The following is a 20069-nucleotide window of genomic DNA, read 5'->3' as shown; positions in this document are numbered from 1 at the left end:
GAGGATTTTAGAAACACCACCGAAGTTGATGACCTTTGGCCTATGTTGACCTTTTGACCTTTTGACCTCAAAAACAACAGGCTTCTTCCTTATGACAAACTCTACCATGTGGTGAAGTTTCGTGAAGATCGGTTTAAAATTGTGACCTGTCGATGACAAACAGACAGACAGACAGACAGACAGACAGACAGAATAACAAAATCGACTGAAAATATACTTGAAAAATCTTCAATTTGGCAAGTAATAAGCCCTCATCAAGAAAAAAGAATCCATCAACACTAAAACAAGATACACATCGTGCTTAGCATGATATTTGAAAAATCCATCCACCCACCCCCCCCCCCCACCACCAAAAAAAGTTGCCATGAATACATCAAATCAAAATGTCCATTTCATGAAGAATCAAATTGATTCAAAGCTCAGGTCAATCAGATGAAAATTGACAATTTGATGATTTTTGAAGTTTGCCTTTGAGTTGATCTTTGACCTTTTGACCTCAAAATAGTTGCTTTCCCAATTCAGTGATGCACTATGCAATTGCTGTTTAATGTTGAAGTTAATAGGATGAAAACTGACGATTTGTCAGACGAAAATTTACCATTTTAGAAGTTTGACGTTGAGTTGACCTTTGACCAACAAACTAGTTGATTTCCTAATTCAGTGACTCAATATGAAAATCCTGTTCAACTTTCAAGTCAATCGAATGAAAAATGGGGATTATATAAATTTTATCTCAAGATGATCTTTGACCTCAAAATCAATTGGCTTCACAGTTGTGACTATCTCTTTAACTTGGTAAAGTTTCATTACGATTGATTTGGAATTGTGACCTGTGAGCGATAGATAAATAGTGGGGCAACTTACTAAATATAGCATAACAATTATGCATTTTATGAGGAAAGCACCAAATTTGGCACACTAGTAGCCTATCATATTATGAACAGATTTGGATATTGGGCCATCTCAAATTTTTGATGGCATTGGAAAATGGCTGCTAAGGGGGTATCGGAAAACCCATCTCTCTCGCTCCCTCTTCTCCCCCCCCCCCCACTCAAACCTTAAGATTCCTGTCAGTGAAGCGACAGGTGGTATTTGCTGGTGGGTGTGTGTGTGTGTGTGTGTATATATATATATATATATATATATATATATATATATATATATATATATATATATATATATATATATATATATATATATATATATATATATATATATATATATATATATATATATATATATATATATATATATATATATATATATATATATTACGAAAACTCTCATCTTGTATATATCTATGTATTTATGTATGTATGCATGTTCCCGAAATACAGCCAAAATGGTACAAGATAGCACAAAAATTTTCGGCCCAGATTACTCACCATTCGCCTGCGGTATGTAGTATCAAGTTTTGTTCAAATTTGGCAATGAAAAAATTATTTAAAATCAATTCCCGATTCAGTCAAATACTCTTTGGGAGAATTTGATCAATGCAAACAACCTCAGCGGTATAGTTCGCTGGAGCTATCTTTTTTTTTTGGAAATGATTTTTTTTATCAACCGCTGTCACAACGGGAACCCAACAGGTTCACGGGTCGTCTAGTATATATATATATATATATATATATATATATATATATATATATATATATATATATATATATATATACATATATACATACATATATACATACATATATACATACATATATACATACACACACACACACACACACACACACACACACACACACACACACACACACACACACACACACACACACTAATAAAAGGCAATGTGTGTGTGTGTGTCAATGTGTCAGTGTGTCAGTGTGTCAGTGTGTGTGTCTCCTCCATAACTCCAAAACCATAAAACCTAGCAGCCTGAAACTTTGCATGCAAACTAAGAAAACTCTAAGGAGGTGTAAGAGTGAAAATTGGGTATTTGGGTTAATTAAAACACCGCTTTTGAGGATAATTAAATGCCTAATTTCATTATATCCTTTATCAGGCGATCCTCAGTCACCTCGCTGTCTGGGGTCTTAAAGCGTTTCCTGGGTAACCTCGCTGGGGTCTGAATCCGCCATGTGTTTGGCCTGCTCACCCTTACCTTGACTTGGAACAGGCCACAATGATTTCCTAACGCCAAAGTATATTTTTCACTTTCCTCACTCATATCGAATGCCTGTTCCTCATATCTCTGAATCGTTGTGTACATCACTTTTATAAGTGCTATAATTTTTCAAATTAGGAGCTTGGAGCGATTTTCTTTATTATTTGAGACTATTTTACAAAATATACTCTCACGGACTAATTAAAGTATATCATCGAAATATTATTTCACTCTTTAGGATCGGATATCATCCAGACAAAATAAGTGTCAAAATCTGTTGTGAAATCTGATAATTTAAAGAAATAATGAGTCTTATAACTCATCCGATATACATATTTACTTTAAGCAAGCAATGCTATGTTCCCTCCTCCATACATACACGAGAAAATATGTAATTTCCAAAGCATTAAACTTATCTTTTTCCACTGTTTGGAGAATTATATTGAGAAACAAAAAATTTAAGAACATAAAATTAACCAGCTTAATTGAGGTGAATGATTTAATGCATTCACTGCAACACCACACACCCTGTCCCCCAGAGGGAATGCCTATCCATAGCATCTGCCAGATCTGTGTGTATATTTTTGAAGGTTTTACGAGGTGTCCTTCAGGGAATCAAAGCAAATCTGGTAAAAAAAAAAAACCGACGTTTTTTTATAAAAGGGAAAACATTTGCATGGACCTCGAACATGTACCACGTGACATGTGCACAGACAAGCAGGCAAAATGGCAGATTTTCTCTGGTGCGACTCTGTTGTGTGACTGGGAAAAAATGAGTGACTGGTGTTGGCTGGGGATTTTCGACAGACACTGCAAGTCATTCCACATGGAATCAAAGCTGATGAACTGCAGGCCTGCCTCAAAGCCTCATACATTTGGAACAACATTCAGTGACTCAGCCTAATGACCAACATGCGAGTGCTTCTCACAGGTGATTCATCTGCTGTGAAGTTTCTGCTCAAACTGCGAAATGAAGCCATGGTATCTGGAAATCAAGATGGAACCATCTCGATGAACAGCATTGGGAAAACAGTTGCAAAACTTCAACAACTACAAGACACAGTCTTTCCAAATATTGCACATAACTTTCATGACCACTAGTGGCGATGCCAAAGAGCCATATTGGTACTGAAAAATGATGCTGCCAATTCCACAAACAGAGGCCTTCTTATACAGTTGCCTGGCACTATGCAAATGTACAAGTCAGTTATCACTGTACCAGACACAAATGAAGCAGTACGCTACCCCCACAGAATGTCTTAACTCTCTGGAACCACCAGGTGTGCCGCCTCACAATCTGGAGCTCAAGATTGGTGCACCCATTATGCTTCTCAGGAATCTGGACCCACCAACACTCTGCAATGGAACACGTTTGGCTGTCAATAAACTTGTGCCACATGTCATTGAAGCCACAATCATGACTGGCAATGCAGCAGTACAGGATGTCTTCATTTCACACATTCCAATCATCCCATCTGACTTGACATTTTAATTTAGAAGGCTCCAGTTCCTTGTCTGACTCATTTTTGCCTGAGCATCAACAAGGCACAAGGACAATTGCTCAAAGTTGTTGGTCTCAACCTGCAAAGCCCATGCTTTTCTCATGGCCAACTCTATGTCGGTTCTTCCACAGTTGGCAATGGCAAAAACCATTTCATCTTTGCTCTGCATCGAAAAACATGCAACATTGTCTATCCTGAAGCTCTACAAGGATAAATAAATAAATAAACAATGTTAAACTGATAAAATGTGATGTGAAATCCTCAGTGCTGAGGAATAAGAAACAATGCTGGAGATGAAAGGCAGAAAGAGGAAAGAGAAGAAAGGCAGAAAGTGGAAAGGGAAGAAAGGCAGAAAGTGAAGAGAAAAAAAATGCAGAAAGAGGAAAGGGAAGAAAAGCAGAAAGTGGAGAGAGAAGAAAGGCAGAAGGAGGAGGAAGACAGAAGAACAATGAAAAGACAACAAAGAGAAAAAGGAAGAAGGAGAGGCTTTTAGAAGACGAAGGATACAAGAAAAAAGGCAGAAGGACACAAAGATGACAAAAAACAAGGAATAACAAAAATCCAGAGCAACTGAAACTTCTTAACAGCAAAAAGCAAGATTAGAAGCAAACACAGCAACAATGACTGCATTCTGCCCTCTTGTACCTGCGATCTCCCAATCATTGTGTTGTACTTCAGTCGGTTGTCGGTACTATCTGGTTCAAGAGGACACAGTTCAAGCCTATGAAACCTTTGCCGCCCCTGTGTGAAGTGGGGCCATCGCCGTAAAATACAAAACACACAGTAAATGGTGCTTTGTGTTGATGCACGTAGGTGATGGTCATGATTAACCCTTGACCCTTGACCGGTGAAATATTCCTGGGGAGTTAAACATGGCAAGGTAAGCTTTGGTCTTATTTGCTGTCTCCCACCTGTCTGTCTTTCTCTTTTCTCCTACCTGCTCCTCTCTGCCCCCCCTTTTTCCCTCTCTCTATCCACCCTCTCTGTCCCCCCGTTTTACTCCCTCCATCCCTCTCTCCCACCATTCTAACCTTCCCTCTCCCTCCACCCCTCCCCCCCCCCATCTCTCAGCCCACTCTTAGTATTTCCATCAACAAAGCGACGGGTGGTATTCACTCGTGCGTATATGTATGTATATATATATATATATATATATATATATATATATATATATATATATATATATATATATATATATATATATATATATATATATATATATGAAAATAAAAAACTCATCACTTGGCTCTACTTTTGCAGTAAGGAGCCAAGGTGAAGATGAAGGAAGTATTATTGATGAAATACAATCTCAATTAATGCTGGTGGGAACTCAAGACATAATGACACTGACATCTCATCAGTTTTAATGCACAAATACCACATTTTCTTGGTATGTCAACAGACAATGGAATAAGGTTATGAAAAGTAAAGTGGAAATGAGAGCCGATCTGTTGCATGTATATATGTATGTATGTAGGACATTTTTCTACATTAAATGGTACAAGAAAGGAAATGAATCAAATTTGTGCGTCTGTATTCTATTTTATGTTACATCGGCCACTTTCTATTGAAATAGACAGACAAGGATACAACCAAGGTCCCTCAGTAATTTTCATCAAAGGGCAATGCACATTTAATTTTCACCTTTACAAAACCTGAGCTATTTGGGCCTAATCAGTTTTGCAGATGTTTATCTGTTGTGTATTGTAGGTTGTTGTTGCATAAACACATGATAGTTAATTTTAGCCTTTGTTGTGTGAACAATTTGAAAATGGATTGCTTCAATTTATGATTTTGGCCTAAAAAGATTTACCACTTTGCCTTTAATTTTTACTGTTAAACTGTGGACTTGTAATGCTTTTTTGGGTTGGCAGGATAGGTTAGAGTTATGTGCATTCACCTCCTCTAAGCTATCTAAACTGTGTTCAAATTTAGACCCAGCTATAAAGTGTCACACTGGTGTTTCACATGCAAGGCAATGCATCAATGTGTATGTCATCCAATGGAAGGATATCAAGCAGTAATACTCTCTGCCAACACTGATTATTCGTGGATGTTAAAGATCCTGGAGTGTCATTTGCAAGGAATAGATGAGTTATCGGCATCACCCTGGTTTAAAATTCAAATTCCTACCGAAACTTTAAGTGGCAACTTGGTGTCCCATTTGCTGGTATTTCTTGGTAGACGTTAATGATTCCACAGTCTCCTTTGAGAAGAGTAGGCAAGCTATCACTGGCACCCTGGACAAATTCCAAATTCCAGATCTAACCTATAGGTGGTTACAACATCAGTGGTACAGCAATGTCCCCTGGAAAAAAAAATGATGGAAACTCACACTAAGGTGCAGTGCTGCATCAAAAGGAAGAAGAAGAAGAAGAAGAAAAAGAAGAAGAAGAAGAAGAAGAAGAAGAAGATCCCTGAAATGAGGTTACACTGCTTGATAGGTCTGTGTGACTGTTGTCTGGGTAGCAGCTCCTACACTCATGTTAAATTCAAGTTCCCAGGTCGTTCGCATGTCACATGTGAACAAACGGCCATCTTCAGCCACAAAGGACAATTATGATTGTATAATCTCTTTCATTGATTCCACAGGTTTCTGTTTGGCAGAAGAAAAAAATTGAACAAATGGACAGCATCTTTGCCTTTTACTCAAATCGAAAATTGGGCTACAACAATTCAGGTACCATTCATGAAACAAAATGGAAAATTAATCTCTGCTTGTGAATTTGTACAAGTTTACATTTTCAAATCTCGGCTTCAACTTGGAAGGACAATTTACATGCTGAGTAATTCAATCTACCTTGATGATTGAATTGCTCATCATGAGAATTCTTCTTCTTTTATTTTATAATTCCACCATCTTTGAATCGAAGGGCAACTCTTATCAGAAGGGAGCGATTTCAGAACAAATCAGGACACAAGTAATTACTCTGCTAAAAATGACTGACATTTTAATGGCTTTTATAAGCATCAAAAACGAGGAAGTCCTTCACTGTAGTTTCAAAATTATGTCGAGTAGCAGGATACCTTTTCTAAATTTGGTTATACAAAACCTTATAAACCTCCCAAATAGTTGAAAATGCCATTAACTATTTGATGGAGAAGACATATAAGAGAGAGTGACAATGCTGAATATTTATAACAATGCTAACAATGCCAAATGAGTTTTGTGGTTTATCTCATGAAGTTTGTTATTTACAATTGTGAACCGTGAACGATTTCCACTAATGAATTTATATCATATCAATGATCCTTCTCTCTTTGATTCAGAATTATCCATGCCTCTATCTTTACGAAGGCAATGTCTGTTGCAGCAAAAATCGTTGTTTAACATATAACTTATAAACAGCATGTTTCTCCAATTTAGAACATGTCCCACCATGCATATACCCGATGTTGAACACGTCCTCAACCATTTCTCAGAAATGCATTTACCGATGTTACTCAAACTTGGCACACAGATAAGGAATGATAGCTTACATATGCACGTCATTTCTTTTCGAGATCAGATCAAAGATGGCCAACTGGCAGCCATTTTAGTTGTAAAAAAAACCCGATGTTGAACACGTCCTCAACCATTTCTTCAACATGCATTTTCCGATGTTATTCAAGCTTGGCACACAAATAAAGAATGATGGCTTACATAAGCATTTCATTTATTTTTGACAACAGATCCAAGATGGCCGACTGGTGGCCATTTCGTTACTTAAATGTGACCCCAACCATTTCTCAGACATGCATGTTCCGATTTTGTTAAAACTTGACACAAGCACAGTACGTGATGGCATACAAGGGCACCTCACTTTAATATCTGATCGGATTAAAGATGGCCAACTGGTAGCCCTTTAACTCCAAACAGCAAAATTACTAAAACAATGGCAGCTATGACATTTTATGTCTATTTTACCTGTTTATTCGAGAACCCAAAATAATTCCGCACACTAAAAACTACGTATATCTGTTAGGAACCTAATATTTTGTGCAAATGTAGCCTAATGATACAGACATGACATGATCCACACAATTGATTGCGTTAAATCAAGTTCGTGGACCCCGATTTTTATTTATTTATTCATTTTATTTTTAACATGGTCTAGATTCGTGGAAGAGCAATTACACAGAACAAATCAGGACACAACATAGCAAAGGGAACAGCAGGAGAAAGGGGAAACACCAACAGCAGGGCAGAGGGATAGAGTAGGAGACGGATAAACAAGGGATGCAGGTAACGATGAGGGTTAGGCAGAATGCAAAGAGTGACCAATATGGATACATAAGCAAAACTGTATTTGACGAGTTTGTGATTTTGTCAAGTCTGGGGAGAGGCAAGAGGCTGCTGCCTGTCTGTCATAAGGATGAGAGATGTCACAGCAGAGAGTGGAGTCATCAGCAAAGACATAAAGAGGATTTTCCAGAGTCAGTGAGATCATTGATGAAGATTAGGAATAATATGGGGCCTAGAACACTGCCTTGAGGTACTCTAGCCTTGACAGGGAGAGGAGATGAAAGGGTTCCGTTGAGAGCCACACATTGTCTATGAGTGTGGAGGAAGTTAGTAATCCAAGAATGCAGTTGGCTTTGGATTCCATAGGCAGACAGTTTGAAGAGCAAGGCAGGATGCTGGACTGTATCAAAAGCTTGAGATATGTCCAGTGAGATGGCCATGATCTTATGCATGATATTGGGCCTCCACCGTTGTTGTGAGAGAAGAAGCAGCATGTCTAAGGTAGAGTGACCAGGTCTGAATCTGAATTTATGAACTGAGATGAAGCTGTTGGAGAAAAGGAATAATTTTACATCAATTGCGTTGATGGATTCCATGACCTTGCTGATGATTGAAAGTACAGTAAGCTAATTGATCAGCACTTAAGGGGATCTGTTTTTGCACCTTTTTAAAGTAACGCTGTGATGTTGTCTGATTTCCAATTGCAGGAGACCAGTCCTGAAGTGTAAAAAAAAAAAAAAAAAATGCGAATACGCGAATCACGAATGGAGAAGCAGGTCACACTTTATGACCCGCAAATATGCATGGTCCACGAAGAGCAAATCCGTGAATAGCGGGGTCCGCCAGGACAACAATGTCCCAAGCAGGAAATGATAGCAATGAATTATTTACTTGATCGTGTAAAGTTGATTTCCATTCCTTTCAACCTGTAATATTCCAAATTAAAAAAACAAAATGAAGCTGCATGCATAAGAAGTATTCAAGCCCATTGGCTGGGGAGCTACCTTGACTCCACCCACAATGGTTAGGAAGAAAATTCCTGTGTTGAATGTGTTGAATGGCCCATAAAGAGTTTCTGCTGTCATAGAATAACACAAATGGCATCGTTGGAAAGCTATTAATAAATATATTTACTTGGTTGGAAAGCTAATTATTATCGATTTACTGGAACAAAAATTTGTTCGTTTAATCACAAACTTGCCTGTTTTAAACCCCTCTTTCCGAGTTTGACGAAGAAGAAGATAAAGAAGTGTTCAGAGTTTCTTCATGCAGCAGCTCGAACAGAAACATTTATTAATCTACATTCATTATTATTCTACATAAACGTTTATTATTCCAACAAAACAGGAACACAGGAGAAGGACATAGGAGCACACAAAATATACATCGTAATATTTCTTGAAGCAATACAAAAATATATAAAAGTACACAGAAGGAGCACACAAAGAACAACAACAACAATAACTACTTGTTATAAAAGATCCTTTTTCACTGTTTTACTAGATTTGACATCTTCAATGACACATATACGCATTCAATATGATTGTGAAGTACAACATGTTGCCTTTAGATTAAACCCATCAGCTGTCACGACGATGAGGTTCAGTACAAAACCAGATTACTGTCGACTCAATGACATGAAAGAAAAGATAAGACTTCCTTGTTATCACTGCAGGCCTGCTACAGTTGCAGTGCCCGGAAACATTTTGCTTTGAAACTCACAAAGAGAAACAACAAGACAATTCCAGAGCACATCCGATTCATATAATAATGCACATTTATACTGCACATACTTGCAAAATACTGCAATTACTTTGTTTCATGTGACTAAAATACCCGAGTTCCTAAACTGGCTTGAAACAGACTCGGCTTGGAGGCGCAACTTGCCAAGTTCGAGTTTGGGAACTCAGTTTGGTAACAGCACTAATTGCAACAATGTGCAAACCACTTCAAATGATGATGTCTAAGTCATGTCATGACACATACAAGTAACGTTTCTTACATATATATATATATATATATATATATATATATATATATATATATATATATATATATATATATATATATACATATATATATATACATATATACATATATATATATACATATATATATATATATATATATATATATATATATATATATATATATATATATTCTCCATCACTGTGTTAAAATAATCACTGCTGTTGTTCAACACAAAATATATTGTATCTTAAATATCATATAGTTCGACATATACTGTATCATAAAAGAGCAAGCTTTAGTAATGGCACAATGATATCAAATGGCTAACAGTGTTGATTCCACCATGCTTACATACGTAATAGTTTGTAATCACACTGCTAGCAGCTAGAGCACCGTCTGTTGTCTATATATTACTAAAACTCTCATCTTGTATGTTCCTGAAATACAGGAAAAATGGTACACGATAGCGCAAAAAAATTATGGTCCCCTTACTCACCATTCGCCTGCAGTGTGCAGTACCAAGTTTCGTTCAAATCGGGCAACGAAAAAAATTATTAAAAAAACAATTCCCGATACAGTCAAGTACTCTTCGGGAGAATTTGATCAATGCAAACAACCTCAGCGGTCTAGTTCGATGGAGCTATCTTTTTTCTTCTTCTTTTTCTTGAAATGATATTTTTTCATCAACCGCTGTCACAACGTGAACCCGTTGGGTTCACGGGTCGTCTTGTAATATACTAAAGCTTAGAAATATGATCCCAAAAAGCAAATATATTTGGCATGATGTAGAACCTATGAGTAAACTTCATCCTTCACGAAATAGTATTCTTATGATTACGTACGTAGGTGCACATTTCATCTCACCTGTTCCCCTTTACGACCTTGGTGCCCCATTTCTCCTGGCTCTCCCTGAAACACAAATAATACTGTGAATTAACGAAAAAAATCAGGCTCTGAAGAGCATGACCATTGTGATATTCCGATCATCAAGAACTTCAGTTTTCAAGCAATTAACCACATGGTTTCAAAGCAAGAAACAAACAGAGCATTTAACCATGCAGAGATTTGCTTGTGTATACCTCTTGGTGCCACCTTTCATACATTGGAGTGTGATATTAAAGTAGGCTGCGCAGGAGCACAATATTAAAGTTGATTTGCATATGGACACAAAGATTCACAGACACAACAAATATAGATTCCAATTAGCCCCTTCCATCACCTTGGGAATGGGCGAGCCGAATAACGCCCAAGTACAAGATGGTTACAGTAGCTTCATGCAAATAACCTGCCCCCGGTATACCCCGCACCGAAGGAGAAAAAGTGCTCTCGAAAATTTTCAGGCACGTACAACCCGCACATGGTATACCCTGCAAGTCAGTTTTCCTCTCCACATAACCAGGAGAACTGCGATCTCCATATTCCCAGCAGCTGACATGACTGTTGTCAAGGGTCAATGAATGGTTCTTCACAAATACGACTGAGGTCAGTGGTAACTAATCAATTGACATTCACTCGACCGATGTATTAGAAACCAGCGTGGTTTCCATGCCGATGCAATTGGAAACCATACTGCTCATCCATTAAAAATGTATAAATACCCTTCAGGCTGTTGCATTTTATATCATTCCACAAAATCGTCCATACCATTAGAAGTTCCTGCAATACATTGTCTGCTGTCAGTACAACGAAGAGGAATAGTAGAAGTTTCACGACCCAATTCAAACTGAAAGTTTGTCAATTTGCAGAAGATAAAAAAAACCTAAATAACATCAGTGAAATACCATATAACCCACCCACAAGTATACCCCACAGTTGGAATTTTTAAAAAACTTATTTAACCCTCTTGAGCCCACGAAATGTTCTGGGTGAACAAAAAAATAACCCCTGGGGCTCTAGAGGGTTAACGTGTAGCCTGTGGGTTATTTGCGTGAAAATACAGTACTGCTGCATATTTGACCATGAATACTCAGGCAATGAGTGCAAATGTATCCCACGGGGTCTCTCGCGAAGAATAGGCGAGCTATCGCCAGCACTCTAGCCAAAATCCAAGTTCTGCCCCAACCCACAGGGTGCATTACATCAGCGACACAACCGCACCCCCAGCAAATGATGCTACTCACAGCCATGTGTTGCGAAGTAATAGAAGAAGAAGTAGTATAAGTAGAGCGACTAGATGTGAAAACAGTACACTGAGATTTCATAATGACCCAGAATTTCATAATGACTAGTATTGGTTCGAATCGATGGGAGCACCATCCCATCCACATGAATCTTGCAACCAGATGTGAGAACATTGCCACTTTACAGCAATGTATGTAGATCCTGGGGAGTTTCTCATCATGTTTTGCTCAACCATACCGTTGCACAATTACTTGCTTGAGAGTATATAAGGGACATTCTGAGAGGCATTTAGTTTGAGGGTTTCATCGACTACATTCTGTACTTGTATTCTATGTTTTCCTCCCATGTGCATGAATAAATGTTTCAGACTCTGAACCTGAAGGAATTTTCTTCTACCGTGGCCACGGTTGCCTAGCAGCCCGTCAGACTGCAGGGTTATCTGTGGCCGGTGGTCTCAGGACTGGAGGGTGGGTAAAGGTCCGAAGAGCTCCCTCGTGATAACCCCAGACCCCGGATCTGTAACACTATCATATGTGAGAGTCAGGTTGCCTTGGCTCACCACCAATAGGTGTCGCTGCTGGCCACCAGGGGGTGCTGATGTAGTGGCTCCCAATCTGAAAATGATCAGTTTGGGGAGAACGAAATGTGTTCCAAGCTTTATGCTTCCACCAAATTTACGCAATCTATATATAAAAAGAGCTCTGTCTCCACATGAGTCCGTCCCTCCGTCCGTCCCGTCCATCCATCCGACTTTATGTCTATTATTTACGCACTATTGGAATGTGCCTTTCGACCCTTTAGACTGCTGAGACCCCTCAGACCAGGGGTCTCCAACATTTTTGGGCAGAGGGCCACAAAACCAAAGTGGTGAGGGGTGGAGGGCCGCACCCCAAAAAAGGACACTAAATTCGGGAAAAAAATATCTCTATTATAATACTAAGCTTGCACACTAAAAACTCGGGTCGCCGTAACACGATCCCTATGAAATTGCTGTGGCACTTAGCGGACATGCCGCCGACAATGTTTAGGAAGTCTTGGCGTTCCATAGTACCACTTGCATTTTGCACAATGCGTATTTTTGTCATTCCCCGTGTACGGTCTGTCGTCTGCTACCAGCTATGTTGTACTGCTATCCCGTGCATCTGCACGGGTATCGCTAGTATATATAATTAATATGCGGAAATTTAAACAAAAATTAGTGCTGAATATATTTTTCTTGCCAACGAATATGATAAATGAATAATCGTGTTAAAAACGCGTGTCTAATATGAATCAAAATCATAATAAAATTACAGAACGCTTTGATCGGTGACCCTGACAAATTGGCAGTATCGCGGGCCGCATTGTAATGTAAACTTAATATGGCGCCGCGGGCCGCATAAATCCGTCTAAGGGGCCGCAGGTTGGAGACCCCTGCCTTAGACCTTTAAAGACCCTCTAAGACCTGAGGACTCTTAAGACCCCCCAAGACCCCAACAACACCCAAAACCCTGAAGAACCACAAGACCCCAAATACCCCCAAGACTCTGACAACCCCCAAGACCCTGAAGACCCCCAAGACCCTGATGATCCTCAAGACCCCCAAAACCCCAACCACCCCTCAAGACCCCAAATACCCAAAAGACTCCAAACACCTCCAAGACCCCAAAGACCCCAAACACCCCCAAGACCCCTAGACCTCCACGACCCCCAAGACCCTGAAGACCCCAATGACTCTGCCAAACCCCAAGACCCTGAAGACCCCCCAAATAAAACCCCAAAGACCACAAACACCCCCAATACCCCGATGACACCCAAGACCCTGACAACCCCCAAGACCCCAAAGACTCTCAATACTCCAAACAACCCCCAAGACCCTGACGACCCCAAACACCCCCAAAGACTCTGATGACTAGAAATATCAAAAAGACACCAAAAGTCCCCAAAAACCCCGAAGACCCAAAAGTCCCCGAGGACCCAAAAGTCACTGAAGAGCTAAAAGTCCCTGAAGACTCAAAAGTCACCGAAGACCCAAAAAGACCCTGAAGGCCCTTAAGGACAAAAAAAGCCAAAGACTCAAAATACCTTGAAGACCTCAAAGACCCCAAAAAACCCAGAAGACTCTGAAGATGCAAAATACCCCAAAGACCCAAAAGACCCCAGGGACCCAAAAGTCCATGAGGACCCAAAAGTGACTGAAACCCCAAAAGTCATCAAAGACTCAAAAAGCCCCTGCAGACCCTGGAGACCCAAAAGACCCTGAAGACTCCAAAAGTCCATGAGGACCCAAAAGTTACTGAAGACCCACAAAGACCCTGAAGACTCCAAAAGTCCCAAAATACCCTGAAGACCCAAAAGTTCCCGAGGACCCAAAAGTCACCGAAGATGCAAAAAGACCCTGAAGACCCCAAGGACCAAAGAAAACCCCAAAGACCCAAATACCTCAAAGACCCAGAAGACCCCAAAGATGCAAAATACTCTGAAGACCCAAAAGTCCATGAGGACCCAAAAGTCACTGAAAACCCACAAAGACCCCAAAAGACCAAAAAGACCCTGAAGACCCCAAAACACCCCCACACCCCAAAGACCCAAACGACCCAGAAGACCCAATAGTCACCAAAAACCCCAAAATACCCTGAAGACTCAAAAGTCCTAAGTACCCAAAAGACCCCTAAGACCATTAAGACCCCTTAGACTTCAACAACATTTTGACAAAATAAATTTAACAAGAACAAAGTAAATTTGTAGAAAGGAAATGTTTGTATTGTGATTGGTGTAAATCAGGCCAACACAGCAAATCTGTGACGTCAATCTTTGCAATGACATGTGAAGAGGCAAGTGCAACAAGCCGAACCACGCTAGTTATCCTGGAATCTGCCAACTATTGGTTTGTCCGTCTTATTAATATAGCATCTTGTCCACCATTGCCCCTGGAGTTTTTTTTGCAGGAACTAAGGCCCGTAGTGAAGCTGCGACACGTGCACGCGCATGCGCACGTGCAAACGCACACACACCACTATTAGATGAGACAAACACAGCAAACTTTTCTCATCTAATAGTGGCTGTGAGACAAACACAGCCACTATTAGATGAGATGAGACAACTTTTCTCACCACACTCAGGGGGCATTATGAACTTTTCCCATCACACTCAGTGGGGCATTCTGAACTTTTCTCACCACACTCGGCAGGGCATTTCTTCAGGAGAAATTTTCTCCTCCCGATAGATGCCAACCAGAGAGGATTGTCCATGCTTTTAACATTTTAAATGCTGAACATCAAGCAAGGAAGTAGCACATTTAAAGTCTTTGGTATGACTCAGCTGGGATTTGAACCGCTGACCTCCCAGACTTGGAGCGGATGCTCTAACCATTTCACCACTGAGTCTGCTTTATTCTTGCATTAAAACTGTTTTTTTTTTAAGTACAAGAGACGTTTTCCCACCTTTTGCCTCCCATGCAGCAGGTACAGCTGCCATTTGGGCGATCTTGAGGGATAGTAGTTGTAAGATTGAATGGAGTGAACTAAAACATTGTTTTGGTCCTTCACAGTGGTCTTGTATCACCAGTTCAGAGGGGTCAGTGTTACCAGACGCCTCTGATGCGACATTATAATAAATAACTTAGTGTAGGGATAGTCGTGTAGCTCAATATAAAACTCAGCACCATATTTTCATGCAAATAACCCATGGGTTATATGTTAAATTAGTTCCAAAAATTCCAACTGTGGGGTATACTCGTGTGCAGGTTGTACAGTATTTCATCACACGGCACATGACATAACCACAGGGGAGAGTTAAATGATCAAGCAGATACAAAAAGAGGCAGTTGTCATGCTTTTCTGCAAACTGATAAACTTTGAGTTTGAATTAGGCATGAAACTTTAACATTTTCTCTTACTTATACTGACGGCAGATATTGCACGGCAGGGTGGCTGTTAAAAGCTAGATGTTGTGGTATTTGTGTTTAAGCATTAGTAAATATCCGAAAATGAATGATTAAAATTGAAGGTTACATGTTGTAAGTTTCTTGTAGCACAAATTGGTGGATTATAATATAAACTGCTTGATGTAATGAGCAATTTTTGACTGTGGATGGCAGTATTGTACTGTAAACTGCCTGGTGAGATTTGTGAAGATGCTGGAATGTTCTCAGACAAAACTTCCAGTGTGGACGATAATCGCATTTGCTGGAAAGCACACAATCGTTCTGTGTTGCTACATAAACCCACGAGAGGGAAGTGTAGAGAGACGGGTGACATGTGATGAGACGTGTTGAGGAAAGTGTAGAGAGACGGGTGACATGTTACGAGACGTGTTTCGATCATCCCCATGCTCAATTTAACTCTGATGAGCGAACGAGGTGTTAATGTCCAGAATGGTTGTTAATGCATGGAGCCGATTATAATCAGGTTGATTAAAACTAATTGAGATTGTGTATCGAGAAATAATTCCTTTGATCTCTTCAATCATCCTGAATGGGCCAACATTTGAGAGAGAGAAAGATGTGACAGGACTCGATGGTTCAACAGCCCCGGAGGACGAGGTGAACATGCGTGAGTTGAGCCAGCAGGACAGGGACACTGGGCAGAAACAACTCAACACGGGAATCGGAGTTGAACATTTTCTGTAATGGTGAACTTCCTCATTTGACTTTGTATCTGTTTATTTGAAATAAAAGTTTCAAAAACGTTATGCTGTTGATGTGGTCACTGTAATGTCACTCAGAAGTCGCAGACCCCAACTGACAAAGATCCATTTGATTGGTAGCCAACCGGAATGATCGTTCATAATCGTGAAGTGCAAACATTGGATTGCAGTCATTGGAGAAGGAGCTGATTTCAGCATCACAAACAATATACGTACACCAAAGGGAAGGAAACCCCAAGGTACGTAACCCAACACAGGGACTTACTTGTAATGGTATGGATGATTTCGTGAAATGATATAAAATTCAACAGCTTGCAGAGTATTTATACATTTCTCATGGATGAGCAGTGTAGTTTCCAGTGGCATAGCAGCAGAACCACACTGGGTTTTAACACATTAGTGCAGTAACCTTTAATTAGCCCCCGTTAGACTTAGTTCAAATTGGGGGCTTATGGATTTGGTCTCAATTTTTGTGTGCGTGTGTGCGTATGCATCCGCAACCATATCTCAGACATGTATGAACCGATTTTAATCATACTTAGTAAAAAGACAACATTTGATGGTATACATATTCACAACATTTTGTTTCGCGATGCAATCAAAGATGGCTGACTGGCTGCCATTTTAGTTGTAAAAAAACATCCCGATGTTGAACACGTCCTCAACCATTTCTCGGACATGTATTTACCGATGTTGTTCATGTGAAGACTCCGTTCCCCGGCCAGGTATGAAGAGAGTCAACAGAAGAGGATTCACCAAAATGCAGCTTTATTGAAGGACCACACGCCAGCCAGCGGAGTTGGTGTTGGCAGCCCAACCGACAGTGGAGAGCTCCCAAAACCACACTCCGCTGGCTGGAATGTGGTCCTTCAATAAAGCTGCATTTTGATGAATCCTCTTCGGTTGACTCTCTTCATACCTGGCCGGGGAACGGAGTCTTCACAGTTGGCACCCCAGAACGGGACCTCACAAGACTCTGAGGCTGTGGACCGGAGGAGCGCCGCTTGGTGTACAGCACTTACAAGGCTCTCAGTTAAAAGGTAAGTGATGCGCAACACGTTGGGCACCTGCAAAGGATAAGCCCAAGTTTAGGTAAGAACTGTACATCCAGCGGAGAAAGTTCCTTTGAACGCAGCTTCAGGTTTTTGCTGAGGTGACGAACTAATAATGGTAATATATGAGGAGAATCAGATGCGGTTTTATTGATTGATTGCAAGGGGCTGTGAGGCCGTGTTTGTTGACCGGGAAAGGTGGTGGATAAGGATATCCAAGTGAAATAAGGAGAGACAAGTTGAAGTCTTATGCTCTGTGGTAGGGGAGTACGGCCACTTGAAATATTTAAAATCTGTGTTGTTGTATGAAGAGGATAACAATTATCCATGTGAAATAAAGAGAAGCAGAGTAAAATCTTGTTTTCTAAAGTGTTGTGTGAAGAAAGACTAATAGGTTAAAGTCCTGTAAGGAGGCTTAAAGGCTGTTGATAAGAATGGGACCCTGGTTCCGTGCAATAAAAGGAGAAACCTTTTTTTTTAAGCTATAAGCCGGTAAAACATTGAACATATATACAGATTCCAGATACGGCTGGGGCATTTTACATGACTCCGCTGCCATATGGGCCTTGAGGGGTTTTAAAACGTCTGCCGGAAAAGTTATCAAACATGGGGAGCTGATTAAAGAGTTGATACAAGCGGCGCAAAAGCCACAGCAGATTGCAGTGATTAAATGCAAAGCCCACACAGGAGGGAGAGACGATGTTTCGAAAGGCAATAATCGAGCGGACTTGGCGGCAAAAGCAGTGCTCGATGAAGAAGAATCTAAAGGCCCGGTCACACCTTGACGTTTTAGCCAACGTATGCCGATTTTTGAAAATTTTTTCTAAAACGCTGGCACACGTTGAATACGTTATGGGTAAGTTTTGATAACATTGAGAGCACGCTGAAAAACACTGCCATACGTCGTTGTACGCTGGCTTTAAACGTTGTACTTTTCGGTTGTCCTCAAATTTTTTCATGCTTGAAATTTCACGACGTATGCCGGTGTATGACTCACACGTTCCGCTACGCTGGCCATAAGTTGTATGCACGATCTGCGATCGTTAACAGACGTCAACACATGCTACTTGTAAGTTAATCATAAGTTGAGACACGCTGAGGTAATGTTTAGCGTACCCGAAACTTATTTCTAACCTATGATTAACGTGTTGTTGGCACGTTACGCGATCGTTGCCACACATCGACAGACGTTACTTTTAAGTTACTCATAGGCTGAAAGACGTCGGTATAATGGATCGTCCTTGCGTCAGCGTCCACGACCACGGCCAGGACACTTATTTGCAGCATTCTTCAAACTTTTCTTCGGCATGACGAGGATGTTCACACTTCGATGTCTAGCTTGGCTATGATTCCAATTGTCCATCGGCAGCATCTATTTAAAATAGTCGAGTTTGAGCGTTTTAACACGTTCAGAAGAAACGCTTCAAATTTCCAAACCCCAGCGTCCAAAAACAAAGGCGAGTGACAGCAATTTAAATCGTTCATTGTAAACAATGAAAATAGTTGAGTGGTACTGTTTAAAAGTCATTGAGTGTAATCCAATTGTTGAGCGCAAGCGTCTACTTTCAAGAGTGGAGTTTGAGCGATTTAGCACGTTCAATAGAAACGATTAAAATTTCCGAGCGCCAGCGTCAAAAAACAAAGGCGAGTGACAGAAATTTAAATCGTTCATTGTAAACAATGAAAATAGCTGAGTGGTACCGTTTAAAAGTCGTTGAGTGTAAAAAAAAATCCAATTGTTGAGCACAAGCGTCTACTTTCAATAGTGGAGATCCATCCATTAGGACCATACTCTGTGCAGAGCATTGGTGCCGCCGAAGCAGTCTCCTTGGCTATTGGGAACAATCCTGGACGGGTCGCCACTCCGACACAGTATACCAGCATGCTGGCACTCATTTTGCCGACCTCGGAAGGATGACAGGCAGAGTCAACCCCACCTGGTGTTAATTCAACAGCTGAGCGGGATTTGAACTCAGGACCCTAGGATCCCAAGCCCACTACCTTAACCATTAAGCCAACACCAGGCATATAGTGGAGATGCAGCCATTTAAATCGTTGAGTGGCAGCCTATGAATAGCAAACCCCACGTCACCAGCAAAGATAAACTGCCGCATGATATGGATAAGTTAGGCTATCGTTGGGCATAGTTTGTGAACGCCGGCTACACGATAATTATTCGTTGGTATACCGTATTTATAAGTTATCGAAGCGCTCTATGCACATTATTAGTTCATTGTGCATTTGTCCAACCCGTTATGAATAGACCTAAATCGTAAAAACAAGCCATAGCTCATTGTTGAAAAAGCCCCATAAAAAATTAGCCGCAAAGAACTTCGAACAATGGTGCAAAGATGTCTCCTACCCGTGGACACAAGGAGGATCCATCATAACCCACACCCTCCCCCTCACACTCACCTACTACTGCCAACATGAACAAACTACTACTAATACTAATA

General features: G+C 40.4%; 1 protein-coding gene across 2 annotated transcripts in view; it reads right to left on the bottom strand.

Moving 5' to 3' along the window:
- Positions 1-20069, bottom strand: part of LOC147018083 (uncharacterized) — a 357617-nt gene that overhangs the window by 75849 nt on the left and 261699 nt on the right. For both annotated transcript variants that reach the window (XR_015062269.1, XM_085897420.1), the window contains exon 71: positions 10679-10723. Coding sequence is in view for 1 of the 2 variants with exons in the window: in XM_085897420.1 (XP_085753546.1) it covers positions 10679-10723 (45 nt within the window). In the remaining variant the exon portion in view is untranslated. The remainder of the gene's footprint in view (positions 1-10678; positions 10724-20069) is intronic.

The sequence above is a fragment of the Eptatretus burgeri genome, chromosome 10 (assembly GCF_056783735.1).
Source record: "Eptatretus burgeri isolate ZD-2024b chromosome 10, Ebu_testis_v1, whole genome shotgun sequence".
Taxonomy (NCBI): Eukaryota; Metazoa; Chordata; class Myxini; order Myxiniformes; family Myxinidae; genus Eptatretus; species Eptatretus burgeri.
Note: the sequence above shows the minus strand (reverse complement) of the source record. Positions and strands in the feature narration are given on the sequence as shown.